The sequence below is a fragment of the Sinocyclocheilus rhinocerous genome, unplaced genomic scaffold (genome assembly GCF_001515625.1).
Source record: "Sinocyclocheilus rhinocerous isolate Xijiao unplaced genomic scaffold, SAMN03320098_v1.1 scaffold472, whole genome shotgun sequence".
Taxonomy (NCBI): Eukaryota; Metazoa; Chordata; class Actinopteri; order Cypriniformes; family Cyprinidae; genus Sinocyclocheilus; species Sinocyclocheilus rhinocerous.
This window is the reverse complement of record NW_015641089.1, coordinates 443736-468561: the sequence shown is the minus strand read 5'-3', so window position 1 is coordinate 468561 and position 24826 is coordinate 443736. Positions and strand designations below refer to the sequence as shown.

At 35.6% G+C, this 24826-nt stretch overlaps 1 protein-coding gene, 1 long non-coding RNA gene and 1 pseudogene across 6 annotated transcripts in view; 1 reads left to right on the top strand and 2 right to left on the bottom strand.

Annotated features, from left to right (window-relative positions):
• LOC107754591 (uncharacterized) overlaps window positions 1-9832 on the top strand; it is a 43430-nt gene extending 33598 nt beyond the window's left edge. The window contains exons 2-4 of one of the 2 annotated variants that reach the window (XR_001641603.1): window positions 8057-8178; window positions 8402-8531; window positions 9755-9832. This is a non-coding gene — a long non-coding RNA (uncharacterized LOC107754591). Of the gene's footprint in view, window positions 1-8056; window positions 8179-8374; window positions 8532-9754 lie in introns of both variants that reach the window. The other variant, XR_001641602.1, reaches the window with a different exon arrangement.
• Window positions 5596-19764, bottom strand: abhd8a (abhydrolase domain containing 8a). Of its 4 annotated transcripts, none has more exons than XM_016571085.1 (5): window positions 19325-19764; window positions 11195-11959; window positions 9778-9948; window positions 9463-9679; window positions 5596-7382 (listed from the first exon to the last, which is right to left on the bottom strand). In XM_016571085.1, exons 2-5 carry the CDS (start codon window positions 11944-11946, stop codon window positions 7128-7130), a joined length of 1395 nt encoding a protein of 464 aa, XP_016426571.1. In that variant the 5' UTR covers window positions 11947-11959; window positions 19325-19764; the 3' UTR covers window positions 5596-7127. The 4 variants fall into 4 exon arrangements, with proteins under 4 accessions (XP_016426571.1, XP_016426573.1, XP_016426574.1 ...); XM_016571087.1 differs by lacking the exon at window positions 19325-19764 and adding an exon at window positions 14829-14897; XM_016571088.1 differs by lacking the exon at window positions 19325-19764 and adding an exon at window positions 14523-14545.
• Window positions 19765-21095: 1331 nt separating this feature from the next.
• LOC107754606 (cathepsin Z-like) lies at window positions 21096-23644 on the bottom strand (annotated as a pseudogene).
• Window positions 23645-24826: the final 1182 nt, after the last annotated feature.

The following is a 24826-nucleotide window of genomic DNA, read 5'->3' as shown; positions in this document are numbered from 1 at the left end:
ATGTTTGTTTCTGCCACAGAATAAAAAATAATGGCAATTGTGACTTTTTATCTCAAAATTCAGACTTTTTACCTCAGAACTGCTAGTTCTACACAATTTTTTTTAGTTTACATCTCACAATTCTTATTTTTAAAATCTGAATTGAGTTTTTATTTCTAAATTCTTTTTTTTCTGCCATGGAATGAGGAATAAAAAATAATAAAGGTAATTGTGGCTATCACAATTCTGACTTGCTTGATGATTTTTAGTGCAATTCCTACTTTATATCTCAAATTTCTGAGTTTATATCTCACAATTCTGAGAAATATGAGAGAAAAAAGTCAGAATTGTAAGATAAAAAGTTGCAATTACCTTTTAATTTATTTTTATTATATTTATTTTTATCCTGTGTTAGAAACAATCTTCCATAATTCAGTGGAAAAAACATTTTTGTTGATATATTTAACTTATATTTTTTATATATTTGTTGAAGCAGTAGAAAATAGATGGTCGAAATGAATAGAATTTAAATTCACTATATATATATATTTAGTTTTAAAAATAATTAGTTCCCTATTTCTTTCTCCTTATTTTTTTAGAGAGGTAAAATTGGTTTAGTGTGTGTACAAATTAATCCCAGTTACCCATTTGTTTCTATGAGTTAAAGGAAGTTGTTGATATATTTAACTTATATTTTTTATATATTTGTTGAAGCAGTCGAAAATAGGTGGTCGAAATGAATAGAATTTAAATTCACTATATATATATATTTAGTTTTAAAAATAATTAGTTCCCTATTTCTTTCTCCTTATTTTTTTAGAGAGATAAAATTGGTTTAGTGTGTGGACAAATTAATCCCAGTTACCCATTTGTTTCTATGAGTTAAAGGAAGAGAATTCTACAATAAATTTGATTTTAATTGGGGGAAAAAACATGCCTGAATGTTTTTATGGGTTTCTCTCTTCAAATAAATAATAAAAAAATACCCAGATCAGATTTTTCTTTTTATCACCCGCCAGTTGAATAAAACAAAACTGCAGTGGACACAAGCCATTCAGTGAAAGATATGAAGAAACGCCAGTGGAATCACATCCAGATGTGTGTGTTTGCAGAGGACTTTATTTAGCAGATTTTATTATGGGTGAAATCAGTCATTTAGTTCTTCCCCACACTAAACCGTTGTCCAAGTGTTATGATGTGTTTCATTGCTGGATCTAATGTGCAGAATCACAATGATGCATCATGACGGCTAACAGAGCTGGAGTGAGTTTACAAATGAAATCAGTGTCGGAGAGTAAGACAGTGAGGTCTGAATGTGATCAGCACACGTACTAATATATTAATGTTCTCGACTCTGTCCTGTCAGTCCTTTATATCATCAGAAGATGTGAAATTAAAATAAATCATAATTGTGTGTTATTCAGAAATGAAACCCTGCCTATCTGTTTTGAAATAACTTTTTAAATTGGCATCTGATATAATTAGAAAACCCTTTAGAAAATGTGTTGTTTTTTGACCACATAGACAATGATGGCAAAATTGATTTCTATTCATATAATTTTTATGAATTATTTTCTTATTTTTGATACAGCTGTTAAATCTGTATTGTCCATTGAAATTTTAACAGTCACTCATTATTTTAGACACAATTCCAGAATTAAGACTGCAATTTTTATTATTTAATCACATCTTAATTTTTTAATGTTATCTGTAAATATATACTATTTGTTGCTTGCTTTATGTAATTTATAATAAATGTAATTATAATAAAAATAATACATTTATTAATATATATATATATATATATATATATATATATCATTTTTATATTTTATACACCATTGCTTGCTCTGTTTATGCAATTTTAATAGTAAATGTTTTAATGAAAAATTATATATAGATATGTATATGTGTGTGTGTGTGTGTGTGTGTATAAACATAATATATCAACTACTTTTATTACCATTGTTTTATTCAATTATTATATCTATATATACTGCATTTATTGCTAGATTTATTTTTGTAATTTAAACTTTTATTTTAATATTGTTTTATTCAATTATTTAATTCACAGTGCCATTAAAATGAATAAATACTAATGAACTGCCCCAAACTCCTGAACTTATATTTCCATAGCATAATCTTGAACTGATTGTTTAATATATTTTAAGTCCAAAAATGACACACAAGTATACATTTGGCTTTCACTGTCCTCCTTTTTCCGTTCGTTCCGGCGGTTTGCATGAACTTTACATGGATTCCCAATGGGAGGGCTGTAATTAGGTATTTTTAATTGTCAGAAGTATTTTCAAAATAACCAGATGTTATAAACATGTCTCGTCAAATCATGCAACCAATTACGGTGATTCAAACCACAAGCTCATGGAGAAAATGATTCCTCCTTTAAGTTGGTTTTAGGTTTGAATCAACATGTTGTATTTACTTTTGCGAACTATGTCTAGAGCGCAGGGCTTTTCTCGAAAACCTAATTTCATGTCCACCAGACCACCAGATACTTTTGAGCAACTGAAATACTGTATGAAGATGAATCGCTTGCGCCATATGTTCATATCATAATTAGTGCCTCAGACAGGCAGACTACACAGAAATTTGACTTCTCAGTAAAGGTTTATGAAAATATACATGCAGGGTGGGACTGTCATGTGACCCACGTGTCACATGATATTAAGAAAGCTTTCTGAACTGGTTTCCATGGTGATGGAAGCTGTGAAGCAGCACAGAGTAAATATTTGGCCTTTTTCTTTGATTCAGGACTTCCTGACCACTGCTCAGAAATGTAACACTTTAGATTGGGAATTTTATTTTATTTTTTTTTAAAGTCAGCTAGTGTTTATAAATCTGATTGTAACCAAATTATTGAAATATCCTTTAAACCAATGCATTTATCTAGGGTATAATAATATTGTATTATTTAATGCTCATTACAACCAGAAAAAAAGCTTTAGTGTCTTTAACTCCATCTATTGGTTGTTTGGGGAGATTGCACGGTTTAGCATTTTAAAGGGATCATATCTTCACAACATCAGATGTAAAATCAAAATGAATCATAATTGTGTTATTCAAAGATGAAATGGAACACTGCCCCATCTTTTTTGGAAATGCACATTTTTAAATGGCCTCTAATATATATTATGAGGTAATGCATTGTTTTCCCCCTCACCCATAGACAATGATGGGAACATTTATTTCTTAATTCAGAAATTATTTTATGATTGTCACTACAAGGTCACAACTTTTACAAATCTATTACTAGCCGGATTTTTTTATTGTCATAATAATAATAATAATAATAATAATTATTATTATTATTATTATTGTTATACACACACACACACACACTATATATATAATTAAATGTATTAAAAACTAGATAATTATATATATTTATATAATTTTATACATAATTTACTAGTCATATTTTTGATACCGCTGACTGTTTGTCTTGTGTATTTAAATTTGAACAGTCACTCAATTCTCAATTTATTATTATTATTAATAATAAATGTGTGTGTCATGAAGAATAAAATCAATCATTAATGTTTTGGAGGGGGGAAAAAACAGAAGACGACAAATGTTCTTTTTTTTATTTTTAATCACATTTTATATAGTTTTCATGACATTTTATATGCACATATTTTCAGGCAGTGCACGTACAGTACTTTTCCATAGATATATGTAACACACACATCTGACACAAACTGAACCACAGTGTTCACAATGGGGTACTGACATCAGTACACGACCAGAGGAAGAGGAGTTCATCATCATCACCATCAGTCTTTAGTGTCATCTGTAGATAATATTCATCTCCCCCAAACCCACTTCACTCACACGCTCCAAAAATATTAGTCTGACTCCTTTTCACTCCCTTTGGCAGTTTTTTTTTTTAAACAGTATTGTTCGTTTATTGTATTTCATTTTATTGTTTCTTCACTCCCAGACACTCAGAGGAAAGCCAGGACTACCATTATCATAGAAAAGCATTATTGCTCCTGTCTGTGAATTAGAAACAAGGAATGTCAAAAATGTTCTTTTTGGTTTCAGAAACACCTAGAATGTTACGCAACTGTTATGTTGTAAACTCAGCATGGGTGGTTGCCAGGGGCGTTGCTATGTGATGTTAGTTTTTTAGAATGTTGCTACATGGTTGCTAGGGTGTTTTGCATGGTTGCTAGGTGGTGGTTACATACTGGCCTTTTATTTTTTTGGCCAGATGCTCAGCAAACATGAAATCTTTGGGATATATTTTATTTATGATATTAAAACCATGGAGCTACAGACCCTCTAAAATCTTTTCCTCCAATCAAATGTCAGAGAAATCATTTCCATCTCTTTGATAAGGCTGGATATGACCAAAATCCAAAAGGGAAACACATATACTGCTCATTTACACGAGTCAAGTGTGCTGTTTTATCTACAGTTTTTGTCAAAAACACATTGGTTTTTGTTTTCTAATTCACAGGAGTGGCTGCAATAAAATTCATATCATGTGCGAAATTGCATTGCAATGAAACTGTAAATGCAAGTAGCATTTAAATAAATATTTCTGGGTTTGGTGCAACTTAAGCTGAATGAGCAACAGCTGTGGAATTGTTTATCTTAGAATTTGAGCAAAAACAAAGGAACAACACATGTACAGTAATGCACTTTCAGTGGAAGTCTGCAGTGGGATAAATGCTAAAATATACACCGTTTTGAACACATAGTCACAAGACTTAAATATCATACATGTTAATAAGAGAATAGTCTTATTAGAATGTTTGTCTTATTCTGACCATGTAAAATCCAGTAACACTCCACAGACTTGGATTGTACAGTAAGTGCATCACTGTAAATGCATTTTGGTGTGTTTTTACAGACTGAAGGATGAAATTATTATCTGTCACCCATAGGGCTTCAGTAGTCTTCTAGAGTTTGTGGTTACACTGGGATTGATGTTCAACACTGGCATCCGGCTGTAATCACTGTAGACAAACTCATTCACCTGTAATTCATTCTGCAATTTTTCCTTTATATATCTGCATATATGTGTATATATATATATATATATATATATAACCGCATGTGTGTAAAATAACTGAGCAGACAATAAGGTCTACATTTCTTCTCAACACATCAAAAAAGTGCACATTTCCTTCCAGAAGAACGTGTGTTATGTTATTAGTAGTTGAACTGTGAGAATGGAATCGGTGTATTTTATTGTTGTAATGTGTTAAATGGGAATTTAGTTGCGCTAGCTTTCAGCAGTTGAAGTCTGTAAGTTTTTTGACAGTAAAAACTGTAATATTGTGAAATATTTTTACAATTTAAAATAGCTGTTTTCTATGTGAATATATAGTAAAATGTAATTTATTTCTGTGATCAAAGCTGAATTTTCAGCATCATTACTCCAGTCTTCAGTGTCACATGATCTTCAGAAATCATTCTAATATGCTGATTTGCTGCTCAAGAAACATATCTGATTATTATCAATGCTGAAAACGGTAGCTGTTGAGTACAGTAACATTTGCAATAGAAATCTTTTGTAACATTATAAATGTAACTACTGTCAATTTTGATCATTTTAATGCATCCCTGTGGAATAAAAGTATCAATTTCTCTTTAAAAATGAAAACTTACTGAACTGTAATGTACATGCAAGTCTGATTTTTAATTTCTCTAAGTTGTTTTTGAATGCCGCTCTAACATGAGGATGTTTGAATCGCCTTTCTTTGTCAAGTTATTAATTATTAGTTAAAAACAACTACAATGTGGAGTCAGCATTGTTCAAATGACCAGTGGGATTTTAAGTTACATAAACACCTGACAATTTCTCCAATTGATCTGCTCTGATACGTGATGTTTGACCGCTTTCAGTGCATAAATGTGAGGAGCCTGCAGAGATCTCATGATGTCTATGTGAAGGATGGAGGGTTAGACGGACCAGACCTCAACCTTAATCCATTTTGCCTTCGACTACTTGTTGTCATGGTAACCAGTGGGATGCATGCCGAAGCCGCATGTTATACTTCTTTGCATGCGGGTCTGTCCTATTGAGCATAATTGCTGACTAGATATTCACAATATCATTTCAATATTAAATTCTGATTTTTAAGCAATCCGCTCTGTATGAATGCATCGTGATATTATAGCTTATATCCTGTTTTTCCTCAGCACCGTGTCATGTTGTGGCAGGCGGCATCATTATCTCTCTCTCTCTCGCTCACTGTGTATTTGCTCTAATGCCTGACTTTCTAGTTGCTAGGAGACAAGTGCATGAAATTTCCCATTGTGACGGTCATTGTTTTTCCTTGTCCTGTTTTTATCCTTCCTGTGAACCGACACCTGTGGTTTTGTTTTTAAACTCACACGATTTGTTTCAAGTAAAATGCGTGTGTTAATTTACAGTACGTTATCTTTTTAAGATGTTTAAACAGGATTGAGTATTTCACACATCTGTTTTCAATCGCTCTTGCACTCCAAGCAGTGGATTTGATTTATGAGGGAAGACGTTAAAATATGTTAGTATGAGTATGACGTGAACACAGATTTTGTACAAACGTCCTTTAAAGTCAACATGAAAACAACCCTGTTATTTTCCAGTCACATTGTGCACGATTTATTAGTGCTCATTATTTTAAAGTAACAGCTGTTTTTCGTAATTGTACTTTTACTTCTTGTACTTGTAATGCCCAAGATGTCATATTATGGAAGTAAAATAGGTTTCATGTTGACTTTAAACACTCTCCTGGGTTTGATCGCACTGGTTTTTATAATTAACCTCAGTGATTTCTTCTCTTTCTCATACTGCAGTCCTGTCTGGACTTGGACACACTTGATTTCCATCCTCTGGACGAACATCCAGTCCTTTTCTTTAGACAGCACAAGAAGGAAAGATATTGTCCAAAGGTAGCATAGAGAAACAAAGGCGTTGTGATGTCATAAACCACCATTGTTGGTTTAAAACCAGCTGCTGCTTTTCCCTCATCGCTAGAGAGTCTCTTCGAACCCGTGAATCTTTCTTACCCCCGTCTGGACACCCGCTTGGGCCTTCTGACCAAAAACCAGCTCTCAGCCAAGGTGACGGTTTGACAGCCTGCCATCAACAGCCTTCTGATTGGTTAACCCCGAAAACGTCAATCATCAGGTTACTTGTTAAGGGGCTTGTTGACCTTGAGAGTCCCTGTGCTGCTGTTGCCGTTGGCGACGGCGAGCGTCTGGACGGGCGTGGCCTCGTCGGCTGTGGTCTGGCTAGCTGTTACCATGGTAGCCGTGTCCTTTTTGGAATTGTCAGGTTCCCAGAGGAAGAACTCATGCAGGAGTGTGTTGACCGTCTCGGGACACTCCATCATCACCATGTGACTGCCTTCCTCGATCACTTTCAGGAATGCAAACAAGAGGATCTGAAATAAAGACAATTTACAAATATTTAAAAACATGACATGGTTTAGCAATGTAAAAATATACTTTTATTGAGTGCAGCGTAAAACATGTATTTGTGTGTGCATATATACATATACATATACATATATATATATATATATATATATATATGAGAGCTGTTCTGCTTGAAATGTCATAACATTTTCTGGTGGAACTTAATTTTTTTTTTTTGTGGGAGTAACAGTGTGCTGACTTTTTGCATTTTTATGTACTTTTTTTTTGGTCATGCACCTATGCTTCAGACATTTTAGAACGTGCATGTTTTTTATGTTCCTTAACATAAAATAAAATTATAAAATACATATTTTTGGTAATTTTTGTAAAGTAACATTCATATATAAAATGTATTTATATAATACATGAACATATAAAAGAAACGTATTTCTAAATACTTATGTAAATAAGGTTTATATAAATATAATATATATATGTTTTGTTATTGTTGTTTTTGTGTATTTATCTAATTTATATATAAATGACATTTAATTTAAATATTTTCACTCATGTTAAACTAATGTCATATAAATAATACATTATATACATTTAAAGTATACATGATTTATATTTAAATTACATATAAATATTTTTAAAAATGTAATAATATGTGATATAAAACTTTCGGACATGTCCTCAGAATGGACCAGGACCAAATTTCAAAGACTGCCCTGAGATGGACAGAAGAAAAGAACAAGAACAAGAAGTGGAAACAAATCATTAATGCCTTCTGTCCCACTAGGGATGAAGAGGAGTAAATAAGTGAGTAAATACAAAACGAATGCCAAACTACTTTTTGTTTGTCCGTTTTGAATCGTTCACATGACTTATATCAGTGATGGTCGGCAGTCAGTCTTACTCTTTGATTTGAACTATTTTGCTGTTTCTAATACAGTTACTGCATTTTCTAATTTATTGCAGTTTTGCAGAACATCTGAACTTTGTGTTTTGTTGACAGTGTTGTGACCCTCCTATCTGCCTGCAGGGAGTCCTGACTGACTACAGCAGTGCAATGAGCCGCCAGTGTTTCATTCAGAGCACATGCTAATAATGCTCCTCTACTCATGAACAGCCCATTACAGCACAGAGACGCTCTTGTGTTGAAGAGGAGAGCCGTGAGTGAGCCAACATCACTGTTATTCCACACACACATAGAATCAAGGCTGCGTCCCAATTCACATAGTATGCAAGACCATGTGTGCGAATCTCACAAAAAAAATGCTCCACTTGCCCCAAAATCAAAAGAAGGAAATAATTATTATATTTTGCAGGAAGATGAAAATTAAGCCTATTATTTTAGACCTTAAGATGTTTGCATTGTGACATAATTTTCATAACAATTAAGCACGTTCTCACCTTAAATTCTCATAACGGTCATGCTTGCACATTTTACTTTTAGTTTTTTTGTTGTTGTTGTTTATGTAATCTCATTAGGTTATCATTATTGAAGTACAGTATTTTTACTGTATTACAATTAAAAAATTGCATTTGCAATACAATTTTATTTTAATCATTTATTCCTATTTATTAAATCATATTTTAGTCAGTATTTAAGTATTTTTTGCTTGCAAGAAAGTCCTAAACAAGTCCTAAAATGTATTGCAAAAATGTTATTAAATTTATTGCAAAAAAAGTCCTACATTTTATAGCAATAAAGCCCTAAAACGTATTGCAATGTCCCAAAATGTATTCAAAAAGTCCTAAAATGTATTGCAAAAATGTCCTAAAATTTATAGCAAAATGCTGTAACGTACTGCAAAAAGGTCCTGACATTTATTGCAAAAGAAGTCCTAAAATTTATCGCAAGAAAGTCCTATAGTTTATAAAAAGTAAAGAAAAATTCATTTTCTTTCTGTAAAATTTTTTATTTCTTTCCAGTGATTTTTGGGGTGAAATGTGACCTGGACATGTTCTTGACAGGTTTCAGGAGCTCTCTGGCAGAGTACATACTTTTAGTAAAAGTATGTGAATTGTTACGCCAAAGAAGGCTCCGTACTTCTATTGTCACACAAGAAATGATCACAGATTTATTTGATGTGCACAAACCTCTGCCATCCGCTGATCCTCATCAATTGGCACAAACTTGTCGTACATGCCGTGCACCAGCAGTATGGGGCTGGTCAGCTCGGCGTGGTAAACTTCATCCCCCTCGGGCCAGTACTGACCGCTCATCATCGCTCGCAGAACGAACGGAGACACGTTAAAAGCGTTTCCCTCTTTCAGAAGCTGCTTCTCTTTAGCGCCCTGCCTGGCGAAACCAGCTCTAAGCGGAAAACAGAAGAAGAGACTGGTTTTTACCATGCTACAGGTTATGCTCAAACGACTCTTGTTTTTGCAGAAGTTGTTATCTTGGGCTCTTACTTGAGGAAGCTCCAGGCCAGGCAGGGAGACAGACAGTGCAGGACGCAGGAGGGCAGCTGGAAGATGGAGCACAGGCTGGGCTCCAGGGCCGTGGGGCCGCCTCCATTGATCATCACCACCTTATGCACCTGCTCCGGATACTCGTGTGCCAGGAACGTACAGAACGACACCCTGCCAGTAAGAAACACAAGGCTTCTGTGAATTATAGAATTACAGTAGCAGTCAAAGTTTGGCACGCTTGACTAAATCAGTGTAATTTTAGTATTATCTATATAATATTGTAGTATTTATTCATATTTTTGAATTAGATTTTATTTTCATATTTTCATTTAGCAAGTTTTAGAAATTTTGTGTCACTTTGATTTAGTTTTTCTTTCTTTATATATTTCAATCTAACTTTGTTTATTTGATTGATTTGTGCCTAGTACAATTATAATTTATTTAGTATAATTTTAGTATTTTATTCCAGTTAGTCTCCAATGCCACATTTTTAATTTAAGTTAGTTTTTCATAAAAATATTTCTATTTAATTTTTCAGCTTTATTTATATTAACGAAAGCAGTTATTAATAGTTTTAGTTTTAGAAATATTTATACACTAATATAGTATTTATTAATTTTGTGACGTGTGACGTGCATTCTTTTCGGCTCGTTAAAAATAAATCTTGCTGGTTTAATTGTAAAGGTTTGATAGAAGTGGCTGGAAGACCTGCCAAGAGAGCATTGCAATAGTCCAGCCTGGACAGAACAAGAGCTTGAACAAGGAGTTGTGAAGCATGTTCCGAAAGAAAGGACCTGATCTTCTTGATGTTGAATAAAGCAAATCTGCAGGACCGGACAGTTTTAGCAATGTGGTCTGAGAAAGTCAGCTGATCATCAATCATAACTCCAAGGTTTCTGGCTGTTTTTGAAGGAGTTATGGTTGATGTGCCTAACTGGATGGTGAAATTGTGATGAAACGATGGGTTTGATGGAACCACAAGCAGTTCTGTCTTGGCAAGGTTGAGTTGAAGGTGATGGTCCTTCATCCAGCAAGAAATGTTTGTTAGACAAGCTGAGATGCGAGCAGCTATCGTCGGATAATCAGGATGGAATGAGAGGTAGAGTTGAGTGTCATCAGCATAGTAGTGATATGAAAAGCCATGTTTCTGAATGACAGAACCTAGTGATGCCATGTAGACAGAGAAGAGAAGTGGTCCAATAACTGAGCCCTGAGGCATCCCAGTAGTTAGGTTAGTAGTTAGTAATTATTTTTTAAATAATTAAAACTATTTTTAATAGCTAGATTTTTAGTAATTTCTCAACATTTTACTGTTATTTTAGCAGATTAAAATTAATCATCAGAAATGAGTGTCCATGCTTTTGACAGATACTGTATAATGCAAAAAACACGCAGTGAGTTGAAACGCAATGTTTACCCGTAGGAGTGACCGATGAGGATGTTCCGTTTTCTGGCGTATCTCTTAAATATGGCGCGCAGGTCCTCGGCGAGGGCATAGAAGGTGTACGCCGCCGCTATCTGAGGGGCAGTGCTGGCGCCGTGTCCCGCCAAATCCGGGGCGATGACCTCATAACCCAGCCGCGAAAAGAAATCCAGCTGACTCCCCCAGATGTGCAGCGAGCCGCCCACGCCGTGGATGAAGAAGAGCGCCACGTCCGAATGCATCCCCTTACAGCTGCTGATGCAGCGCTCCGTATCGATCAGCACGGTGCGTTTGGGTCTCCGCCGCCGGCGTCTTGGTGGGGGAGCCGGCTTCTGCTGGTCTGAGGTGGGGAGAGGCGGAGCGGGTTTGGGATCGGGGGATGAGGGCGCGGTGGTGTAATCGGACAGCTCCACCTCCACTGTACTGCACTGCTCCACGTCTCCGTTCTGGCACTGCAGGATCTCAGAGTGGAGGACGTCGCCCAGGTTCTCGATCACCAGCTGTCCGTTGCGGTACACCGTGATCTTGCGCTTGCAGTGGACGCTGCTGCCCGCTTCTGGTTGAGCTTCTGTCGTAGCAGACCGTTCAGGGAGGATGTGGCGAACACGCAGGACCCGACCCGGCTTCACCTCCACAAACTCGAATCCGTCAGCCGGCTTGCCGTCGGATGATTTGACCGGCAGCACGACACTGGTAGTCTTTCCCATCAGACAGCAGAAGATGCTCTCGGTGATGCTGGTCAACATGGTGCTGCTTTACCTGAAGACATACAATTACACACAGTCTGCTTAGTCTGAACCTCAGATCTTTCAAATTACAAACATTTCCTCTGAGTTTCATAAAATCAAAATTGAGCCTTTTTACATTTATGTTTTAAATTTAACTTCCTTGGGCCAGAATTATTAAAATCTTAGGAAAAGAGATTTTTTTTGTAAGTAAGTGTAATTCTTGACAAAATTCTTAAGTAGTTCTCAAACATTTTTTTTTCTCTTAATAAAATAACTGATTATAAATACATTAAATGATTTTCTTTTGTCTTGTTTTTCCAGTACAAATATCTAAACATTCTTAAATTAACATACATTTATTTGAAAAGCAAAATGACCTAAGATATTAAGTCTAGTCTTCTGAGCAATTTCTGTTTAAAGGGGTCATATGATGTTGCTAAAAAGAACATTATGTTGTGTATTTGGTGTAATGAAATGTGTTTATGTGGTTTAAGGTTCAAAAAAAGCCGATCCGGCAATCGACAGCGCGAAGTTGATGTATTTCCTCAGTGACCAGCACGGATCAGCTCTAGGCATGTCGAAGCGGATATCGTTCTCTTTTGGAAGGCCAAACAAACTAGTTTACATAGTGATGTAGACATGCGGGGGCGTGTTAGAACGAGCCGTTTTAGGTAGGTGTGGTTGACTCTTAACTTTTATAAAGAATATCTCTTTGGATTTGAGACTTTAGTCTTTGCAACTTTACAGATCTTCTTTATGCACCAAGAGCTTGTAACACTTCAAAGAGAAAGGAAAAATTGAAATAGCATCATATGACCCCTTTAAAACAAGAAAACTATCTGCCAGTAGGGTAAGAAAAATAATCTTGTTTCCCTTTTAATTAAGTTTTATTTTTTAACCCCATTAGAAGAGTTTTTTTTCTGGTTTTAAGCATAAACTTGTTTAACTTTGATATATTTGTATTATTAAACAAGACAAAACTACTGAGTAAGGATAATTTTTTGCAGTGTAGCTACTGCTTATTACAAACATCCAACAATATAATCATATCCTGTATACCAAAAGTATAGTATACCAAAACTGTAAAAATGTCTGATGTTGTAATATTTAATATTTTAAACCAAGTAAATTCTTTAAAATGTTTACTTTTTGGAATTAATGCTAACTTTTAAAGGTTATTTATAATGATCTATATGACTTTTTTTTCTCTTTAAATTTTATTAGTTTTTTGTGGAATACAAAATATACTTGGACTTTTCTTAAGTTAGAAAATAAGAAGAAAATATTTTAATTTTATTAATAATAAAATTAGAATAATTGTATTCTTCAAAAGGTTTATGAATCTAGCTCCTGGTCTTATTTTGACTGATTTATCAGTTATCATTATGTTTGTCTTCATAATCTTAAATCAAAATTTAATAATTTTAATAACTCTTTTAATCACAAAGTCCTTGCATATTTTTCAACAAATATTTTCATATAGAAGTCCTTGTTTAGGAGTCATTTACTCAATTGATCCCCATAAATCAATGCATCTACATCTTATTTTTCCTCACTGAATTTCTTGTTTTACTCAGAAGTAAAACGATCACCCATTTTCTCTTCAAAACCTAAGGGACCTTTCACCAATCACAGCTCAATCCATTACCACAGATGTTCTCCGTTAAAGTTTGTGCATTTAGTCCAGGATCAGGAGGAAACCAGTCCATGCTGTTCTGCTGCTGAATAACTTTCACCCAGTTTAAATTTTCCTAACATCGTTTTAGCACCTGTTGCACTAATGCGGTGTAATTTCATTACAGTGGATATATTGTCAAACTCCCTCTGGTCTTTGTGTGGAGCTGCACAAAAGAAGCGCTGCATGGCCGTTCCTGCGAGCGACAGTATGACAGCTGCTGTCAGCAGGGCTTTCACATAGACACCATGAAAAATGCAAACTACGCTGCAGAGAAAGATCCAGAGAGCCTGCATGCACAAAGACACTTGTGATATTGAAGCCCATAGGAAAGAACATTACAAAAATAATGCCTTCTGTTTCTTCTAGACAGCAATGAGATTAAATGGAGAGAAAATGAAGAAGTCTCCTACTTCTCAGATGTAGGAAAAAGACCCCAGCAGTCTCACACGTCGTCTCTAGATTTTCAGAAGTGTCAAATGTTTCTCATCAACTTTTTCCAAATGATCTAAGCTGCTATTCACATTCATTTTTAACATTTTCTCATCCTCAGGCCATCCAAGATGTAGATGAGTTTGCTGCTTCATCAAATTTAGAGAAATGTAGCATTTCATCACTTGCTCACCAATGGATCATCTGCAGTGAATGGGTGCCGTCAAAATTAGAGTCCAAACATCTGATAAAAGCATCACAATAATCCACAAGTAATCCACACCACCAAAAGCAGTGAAAAAGTCAATTTCCTGTTGTCGTCTCACATCAAAATTCACCCACATATTTGTTTAGAGCTGTTTTTGCTTGTAAACGGTGCTTGATTTGTGCAGATTTCTCTCCTGATTCAGATGTGATGACTTTTTCACTGACGAAAGCAATTTTATGGATAGATTTTAGCCAGAAACAAACATGCAGCTTTACTTACATTACTTGTGGATTATTGTGATGTTTTTATCAGCTGTTTGGACTCTCATTCTGACGGCACCCATTCACTGCAGAGGATCCACTGGTGAGCAAGTGATGCAATGCTACATTTCTCCAAATCTGATGAAGAAACAAACTCATCTACATCTTGGATGGTCTGAGGGTGAGGACATTTCCAGCTAATTTTAAATTTTCAGGTGAACTATTCCTTTAAGAGAGTAAATTCTGATTAAATAAATTCCTCCAGGAGTGAGAGACACTATGGAAGTAAGTATTTAGGAAAATCTTAAAATGCACACAGACTCACCCATGCAAATAACCGCAGTAAAAGCAGGTTACAGTGGGAACAGAGTGTGCTGCATGTTGCTTGGATCTTGCCAACGGCATCCTAGTAGAGAAAATGATTCACATTGTGACCTAGACAAGGATCTAAAAATAGCCCGGGTTCTTCCAGCGTGCTTCCCTTGGGTACTAATGGAGAAAACCACCCCTATAGAACATGACTAAAGTGATATTTGCATATGAATGAATATAAATGCATCTGTGTAGCTGTGATTGTTTCTTAGTAGTAAATGATGTTCCTGAATTAGGTTACTGCTAGTGAATATTTACAGTGGTTGATTTCTAGATTAGATACAGTCACACCGAGGGCAATGAGACATTAAAACAGACAGCAGCTCAGGATGTGTTGGATGCATCCTGAATAAATGATATACATAGACCCTGAGCTGAATTATTATTTTGAACACGATTTCCATGCACCATGACTCATGAAATAATAATCGGGCCAGAAACACACAGTTGCTGATCACAAATAAAAGTGCTTCTGAAATGTTGCTGTATTTTGTATTGAGTGCAATTATCAGTTGTAGCACTGCAAAGGTAATCAAAATTAATTATTTTGTAAAACATCAATTATTTGAAACAATTTTCAATCAGAAATGGGTAGATTTTGTTACTTTTCACAAATAATTACAAAGAAACCGCAAGTAACACATTGAATTAAACATCAAATTTAGAAGTAGAAAGACTAAAATAGCATTTTCTTGTAAAAAAGTACTTCAATAATCTTTAAATTAATTTTTTTGTACAGCATAGCTAGAAATGTCAGTAAAACTTTAGTATAGGGACCAATTCTCACTATTAACTAGTTGCTTATCAGCATGCCTATTATTAACACATTGGCTGTTTATTAGTACTTATAAAGCACATATTCTGCACGACCATATTCTACGTCTCTAATCCGACCCCATACCTAAACTTAACAACTACCTAACTAACTATTAATCAGCAGCAAATTAGGAGTTTATTGAGGCAAATGTCGTAGTTAATGGTTTGTTAATAGCGAGAATTGTACTTTAAAATAATGTATGACCGAAATGTCATATTGCAATATAATTTAATATGTAAATGTAAACAACATGTCAATGTAAGCATAATATATAAACATGCAAATGCACATGCATAGACAGATGAATTATTCTCGTGTAAAAACATTTTCATTTATATTGCAATATAATATGCAAATGTTAATGTTGAAATATGTAAACTACTGTGATATAATTTAATATGTAAATGCAAACAATATGCAGATGTAAACAATAATGAAATATGTAAATAAACGTACAGTAAATGGGCATAACATGTTTAAGCCTATATTTGTAGGACTAGGTCTTTTTTTTTTTTTGAGTTGTAAATAAAGATTATTGGAGTGTGTTTTACTAGAAAATACTTTTTAGAAAATACATTTTATGTTCAATTGAATGTGTTTCTTTACGTTTCTGTGTTTGAAATTTACTAGCAATGTCTGAGTGAAAATAGTTTCTACACCATTTTTTTCCCCCAGTTGTCTTTCAGTAGATGGTTGTTATCTGAGGTGTGCAGTTTCACTGTTTTTTAGCGGTGCTTGCTAATATATTCACAGTCCTCTACTCTACGCTCTGTCTAGCTCTTCTGAAATGTTTTCCTTGTCTTTCACAGCCCTATCAGTCAGCAGACAGCAGCTTTGACAGACGCAGCAGCTCGGAGCTTCCTGTCCTGCAGCCAGAGACATCCAGGATTAGTCATCCTCTTCTGTCCTTACTGGCCCTTCAGATTCATCTTGAGGGGCCATACATTATTCAGACTGAATGAGAGAAGGTTTTTAGCGGTCATGTATTATTAATCAAACGTAGAGCTTCTTGATGTAAAAATTATATATTTCAACCACTTTTAGTTTTAACCATAAAACTGCTATTGCTAGTCACTGTGGTCATATACAGTGATCTCAAAATGTATTTGAAGGTTCTACACTTAAAAATATCAGTACATCATTGGCATGCATACATAACAAAATATCAAAGCAAGTGTTATTTATCTGAACTTGAGGAGAACTGACTTCACATGTCCACTAAACATCACCAAAACACTTGATTAAAAGAGGTTGAAACTTCAAAAATTATGAAGAAAAGTCAAGTTAGTGTAGAGAAGCAGCATTTGAGATGCATACAGACACTTGTTTTGATATGTCGTATCTAATGCAATGATATTCTGGCATTTTTGAGTGTCCAAAGGTTGTTTGGGGTCATTGCATATTCAGATTTACAGTAGTTTTGTCAAAGACCCGTGATTTTAATGTCTCGCAAATGTAAAGACCTTCCTGGATCCTCTAGGAATTGCTGTTTTTGCTAGAGCGATACTCTTACGCTGGCATCTGCAGCGGTGAAAGTGTCGACTTCAGCACCTGCACGAAAATCAATGCCGCAGGCTGATTCTGCCATAGTAAATCTCTAGGTATTATGCAATGAGGTTAGAGCTCAGTTTTACGTCCGAGAACTTCTGTTGGTCAAACACGATTCGTTTTTCAATCACAGATTCTCGATTGTTTAATCGTGATTGACTAGAAAATCTGAAAACTGAAATTTAGGTTGGTTTTGTGGGTTATCAGTTGATTCCAGTCATCTCAAATTTGCCAAATATTAGCTAATCAGTCAGCATGGCAGTAAAATAGGCTGCAGATGCTGTTTCATCTTGATTTCTCAGTCCTCAGTTGTACAAAAGCTTTGCGTGAGGAACAGAGAAAAACAATGCCGTAAAAGACGAGGAGGAGAAGCTATAGAAGAAGTGCAAGCGTTTTGAGGGTGAGCAGATGACAGATTTTTCATATTTGGTTAAACTATTTCTTTAATCTCTAAGGAGGCTAGAGAAAAAACTGATATCAAGTTTGAAATCCGACGCAACCGTAAGTGATTTGCAGATGGGGAGGAGAACATCGATGCTGGCAATTAGCTAATGATTCTCCTGCATCAGCTGCTGTTTACCACATCTCCACAGGAACGCTAATTACGTAGATGCACAGAGTGAAAGAACGATGGAAGGAGAGAGGAAAGGTCCTTTCTATTTCATTGTGCTACTCTGTACTCATTTTGAATTTTGCAGCAGCAATAATAAAAGCATTGAAATTATTTACCCAAAAACTTACCCAACCTCAGGACATTCAAGATGTAGATGAGTTTGTTTCTTCATCAGATTTGGAGAAATGTAGCATTGCATCAGTGTCTCAGCAATGGATCCTCTGCAGTGAATGGGTGCCGTCAGAATGAGAGTCCAAACAGCTGATAAAAACATCACAATAATACACAAGTAATCCACACCACTCCAGTCCATCAGTTAATGTCTTGTGAAGAGAAAAGATGCGTGTTTTTAAGAAACACATCCATTATTAAGATGGATTACTTGTGGATTATTGTGATGTTTTTATCAGCTGTTTGGACTCTCATTCTGACGGCACCCATTCACTGCAGAGGATCCATTGCTGAGCAAGTGATGTGATGCTACATTTCTCCAAATGAAGAAACAAACTCATCTACATATTTAATGATCTAAAGCCGAGTAAATTTTCAGCAAATTTTAATTTCTGGGTGAACTGTTTCTTTAAAGCAAAAACCCATTTGTTTTATTAACAAACACAGCACACTGATTAACTCTACCTTTTAATAATATATCAAATTATTTAATGAAAAAAAAAAAAAAATCTAAGAAGTGATTTGCATTTTTACCAGGACCTCTTGTTGCAGTGATCAAGCTGTTCAGTCCCCATTTGAACCATTATTTTACTTTTTTTTCTTTTGCTATTCCTAGTGTATTAAAGTCAGCTTTGACGTACACTATGAATACACTGCATATTACTGGGAATAACAGCGTATTAATTGATTTTATCCTAGTCTTGCTATTGCATATTTCATATAAAGAAATAATTCTATTCATACATGAAAGCCAAAGCAAACTCTTGCACGCATTGCCGTACATTTGCCGCGTGGGAGTGTGTTTTGGTGTGTCATCAATCAAGCTGCAATGCAGAATTGGAGTGTGTAGGCAGACTGCTGTACAGTACATTGCTTAGTAACCTACATTAGGTACAATATGTACAGTCCCAACCAACCCCACATGGGTTTCACTGTGCTGTCATTGAAGCATGCTTAGAATGCAAGTCATTTAAGTATGGATGGATGGATGGTGTTTTAATACATGATGCACTGCAATGCATCACTGCAACAACGATGCCTCATTAAGCCTCTTGCAATCACTGTTAATATTGTCTTTTTGCATCCCATAGAGCAATTTGCCATGGTTTCATCATGCCAAACAATGTAACACTTCTGAACACGTCAATGGCATTGATTGGTTGCTGCGCAACGCACGTAGCAGAGATGCAGTTTTGCAAAACACAATGCATACTGCATACTGTATCACAAACACAGGTAGCTAGTATGCAACCTTACATTATGCGTATGAATATTAATGATTTTGAAATTTGATGCTTACCTGGATCGATGCTCGAAGACGAATCGGATTTGCAAGCTCAGTAAATTATGCACAAATATTTGATAGAGGATTTATGATCTTAAAAACAACGAAAGCAGCTATAATGCCTTTAATCTATCAATTCAATTCGCTTATGTCATTTAATCGGATTCTGCAGAGCAGACGAGAGATGTTTGGCATCCTCGTTCTAATCTAGATTTACGCCATTTGAAATCAAATTAAAGCAAACGCATTCAGGTGCACAGAGATCAAATGATGCATCTTAATAAAAGTGATCCAATGGCATCCAGAGTTGAGCCGCGGAGAGAGGCAGAAGAGGGCTGCGCCTCTCAGCATCCTCACGCCTGGGTAATTATCCAGCCCAGTGCCCTTGTTTTCTCCTGTAGCCGGGAACCATGTCTTGGTTCGTGTTCTGTTTGACTGACAGGAGATGTAACGAACCGCAGGGCTTCCTTCAGTCAGTTCTGACCAATGCAGTGTCTGCTAGTGCTGTTGCTAAGCCCAGATGAGAGAGAAAGCAAACGGGCACCAGTCAGGCATCACTTATAAACATATGCCATGTATAAATTACCATAAAGGAATTTGTCGGGATTTTTCTTCCATTTTTTTGTATTTGTAAGTAAATTAAACTTTAAGCAAGTATTTATTGCTTTATTATGTTGATGCATAATAAAGTAATAATGACAATACTAAATGTTTTGTTAATCTAACTTCTATATATATCATAGAATCAGAATCAGAATCAGAATGAGCTTTATTGCCAGGTATGTTTACACATACGAGGAATTTGTTTTCGTGACAGAAGCTTCCACCGAGCCGAGCGACAGAAAGATAGAGATGATAAAAAACAAAAGAGGAAACCGTATGCGGAACAAAAGAAGGCTTACGATAAGGCAAGAAGCAGGACCCGTGCAAATAACGGATCAGCTTTCCAGCGCTGGAGAGAACTCAAGGAGCGGGACGGCCTGCGATCAGACGCCGAGGTTGCTTTGTTTCTTCTCGATAGGTGAGTAACATTGGTTTTGCTTTGTTTCACAGAACTAATATATGCTGGCTTTTGCTTGAATAAGCTTGTGTGTCATAGTCGTTGCCTGGGTTGGGTATGTATGTGTGGGGCGGAGCTATCAAAATAGGGACGAGACCCTTTTGGGGTAGGGGCGTGTTTGTTTTGGTGATTTGAAATATCAACACTGGCTACCAGAAATCTCTTACCCCACCTTTAATTGCGTGATAATTAGGTATATTTTTCCTTCACAAATTTTAATGACTGTAATGCTTTCAGGTGCTTTGTGTTTATATATTAGCGCTTCAAAATTTTTATTATTGTTTGAATTATAATTATTCTCGATTCTTATTAAATTGTCATTACTGTAATACAGCAGTGGAAGTCATCTTGTCTAGACACAATGACTTTAAAATAAAGTCCACATAAATTAATTCATGACAGATTTAATTCATGACAGATTTTTTAACAGGTTAGAGAGATTCATTCAGTGACTGCAATAGACAAAAAGAGAGAGAGAAAAAACTATTCAATTGCTACACGGCTGAAAGTACAGAATTGTTTTTAGTGTTCTGTTTAGAACAAAAACAAACATAGTAAAGTGCAATTATAGGGAGAGTTCTGATTTATGATGTGCAATATTTCAATATTAAATTAAAGTTTCCAACCTTTAAAACTCCGAAAGTGTTTTACATGATTTTTAATAAAATAATCAAGTATCACGTAATTGTGTACTATCACTCATTTCCATGCTCACTCTACTACAAAAATTGTAATGTAACACATCTCCCATGTTTGATATGACAACAATTATTTACACCCAGAACACCAGAAGAATTATATTTCTTAGCAATTATAAATAGTGTCTATGTTGCTCGGTGAGGTCTGATCCCAGGTCAATTCCAAGATTGAGTCAATGCTAATTCTATGAGAGGAACTGCTCCAGATGGCTCCTCCTGATCTATGTAAAGATCGGGTCTCCGTATGCACAGTAGTGCTCGATGGCGAGATTGTACCAGTTTCCTTTCCCTCCCTTATATGCACTGGTGACAATCCTGGCCCAGCCTGACTCCACCTGTAAAACACAAGACAAAGAGTTTAATCACAGCCATTCTAACACACTTACTGCGTGTTCAAGAAAAGGTTTTGTAATTGCATGAAAAGGAGAAACCAGCACAGTCTTCAGAATTTCGCCTTCCTTTATATGATCCATTTACATTTATGCATTTAGCAGTTGCTTTTATCCAAAGTGACTTACGATAGAGCTGCATAAGCAATTCCACCAGAGAGGAGAAGACAGAGTGAAGGTTTTGGAAAGTGACACAGAGGAAAGTTGAAAGCCACCAAATGGGTGAGTAATTTAAAGTTTTGAGATAAATAATTTCTTTAATGCATAACGAAGGTAGGACGTACTTGGTTATTTATAGGAGTTTTCTCTTGCGCTGATTGGATAAATGGTGTAATCACTAATGATGAACTGGCCGTGTTAATTATCTGTGCGTGCTCCTCCCGAAATTTGTTTACAAACATCACTTAATTGATTAGACTTTTTTCTTAAATCTATAGGCCTCATATGATAGTGGTAAAACTAAGCAGAGATCAGACCAAAGCCCAAAGGACGCTGTCACTACTAACCCAGAACTCGCCCCAGGAGTTTTTGACGATCCAGTATTCGGTCCCGTCCTCTGTGATGCCCCATCCTGCCACTGAGATGATGTGATTCGGTGATGTAATGTTTTTTATTTTATTTTATTTTTTTCATTTTATGTCAGGTAACTGTTTTTATGGTTTTAGTTTTAGTTGACTATAATAACCCTGCTGTAAAAACTGTTCATGAACTATAGCCAAATACTTTTATCATTTGCATCATATTGATTTTGCTGCCATTGAGGCCCAACAGTAAGAGAGTTGTGGCTTACTTTTTAAATTTATATCTAACTCAAAATATGGGCTGAAGAACCTGCCTGATTGGCCCATTTTTGTAAATCTCAGCCTTCATTCGGTCTCGTCCTGAGACGTCTCTATAATCTCCAACTTTCCACACGGTGTGGTTTTTAATTATCGAGCAGGAGCCAAAGAACGAGCATGTGCCACACTGATTAAAGGAGTCACATTCTGCCAAAAAAAAATTAGAGAAGAAAAATAAGACCTATATTTAAATCCGCCACAACTCGCAATGTACTTCTACTTCACCGTTACAATGTGCATAATATGCAAGAGTAATTATTGTATGATTAGTGCAGTTATTGTTACTTGGACAAAAGTTTTAATTTGTAAATGCATATGACATTTGCGTGTTGAAATGATAAAAAAAAAAAGCCTTTTAAATGCAACTCATATGACATTTTTATGGAAGCCTGTTTCTGCTACAAGATAAATTAAGGCAATTGTCACAATTCTGACTTTTATTCTCGCAATTCTGACTCTGTTGTAAATTTTGAGTTTACATCTTGTAATTCTGAATTTAAATCTTGCAATTCTGTTTTTTTGTTTCTGCCACATAATAAAAAATAAAAGGTAACTTTGAATTTTTATCTCACAATTCTTACTTTTTCTCGAGTTTATACAGTATCTCACATTCCCTACTTTTTTCTCAGAATTGCAGGTTTGTATCTCACAATTTTTTCTTAGAATTGTAACTTTAAATCTTGCAATTATGAGTTTATATCTCGCAAGTCTAACTTTATATCTTGTTATTCTGACTTTTTTCTCAGAATTACGAGTTTATATCTTGCGTTTCTGACTATATTTTCTTAGAAATGCACGTTTATCTCGCAATTCTAACTTTGTGTCTCGCACTTCTGACCTTTTTTCTTTCATTTGCGAGGAAAAAGTCAAAATTGTGAGATAAAAAGTCCATAATGGAATTACCTTTTTAACTTTTTTTGGCGGAAATGGGCTTCCATACATTTTCACAGCATCTCATGTCATTGCAGAGTTTGGTGTCTTACTTAGATTTCGGGCCTGGTAATTATTGTAGGTCTCGTCAGGAATGCCCCGCTCGTGCATATGCATATACGCCCATGTGATCTCCACCGTAACATGAGCCCGCCCCGCCACAGTCAGTCACATTCTGCACTGACAGGTAAGCAGAAGGCCACGCCCCTTTCCTCTTGATGTTGATGCGATCTGAATTTAAGACAGAAAAATCCATGTGTTTGAGCTGAATTTTCTGTACTCTATTACACTGTACTCTACTGTAGTGTCCTGAGTCTGACCTGCGAGAGCGCTGGTGGAGCCCATGGGCCCAGCAGGAGCCGCAGTACTGTGGGATGTGTTGGTTGCGTGTGACGCTCACATAGTTTCTGCCATCAATGTTGCGCCAGTCCCAGGAGGCGGGGAGATCAGAGACGTTTACATATTCATGAGGCCGGGGGTATGTCCTAAAACATGCATGTTACAGAACCGGTATCGTATCAGTTCAGTGAATGACGGCAGAAGACACACTGTAAACATCAGGTTAAAATACCGTTAGTGCCTTTCAGATTTAACACCTCATAACATCTCATTATCTTCCTAAATTCCCTGCATCTTACCCTTCATGTAAAAGGTGAAGGTACCTGGGTACTGAAAAGAAATGAGTTCTTAATAAATTTACTTGAGAATGAAAATTTGATGAAAATTGAGCGAGTTTATCCTTAAGACAAGAAAAGATATGTCAAAAAATCATTCACTTTTCTTACCCCGTTGACCAACAGTTTTGTTGTTTAGAAAACAAGACTTAATCTTGTAATTTTGATTCTCAAGTAAATGTATCCTGATTTAAGAATGTGAAGATATTTGTAATGGAAAATGAGACCAAAATGAAGACTAATATATATATATATATTAGGCATGGGCCGATATGAGATTCTGACGGTATGATAACCTTAGATAAAAATATCACGGTTTCACAGTATTGCGATTACAGCTCTAAAATATGTTATTTTTAAATGTCTGGGTAAAAAAAACTACTTTTTCCACTGAACACATTTTATTTTTAAGGAACATTTTGGAACAGTAAACATGTCAAGGCTAAATAATTAGAATAAATAATTAAATTCTTCTTAATTAAATGCAGTCACTTAAGTGAGCCTAAACCTGCAGCTCAATAATCAAAAATATAATCAAAACATAATTTCTGTAAAAAAATAAAATAAAAAAAATTATAAAAAATGCATGCATAAACCTGCAGCTCAACAAGGTTTTTGGAGACATGCTCGCTTTCTACACATTCATCTTTCAGTCCAAGTTATGATGCAGGAATGTTCACCTTTCCCGGATATTGTACTAAATCGCAGGAAAGTAGGCTACAGTACGTACTTTAGACTGCTATTCTTCACTCTGTGAAGTAACGTGAGTGAGGAAACTAGTTGACGTTAGCTAGTTAATTAGCCATGTTATCTGCCTCGGTAGCAAGCCAAATAGTATTTATTTCAACACTGAAACAAACGGCGGGTGAGTCTCTGTCTTGATCGGGGGTGAAAGAGGGAGAAAACCGAAGATGACACAGATATATA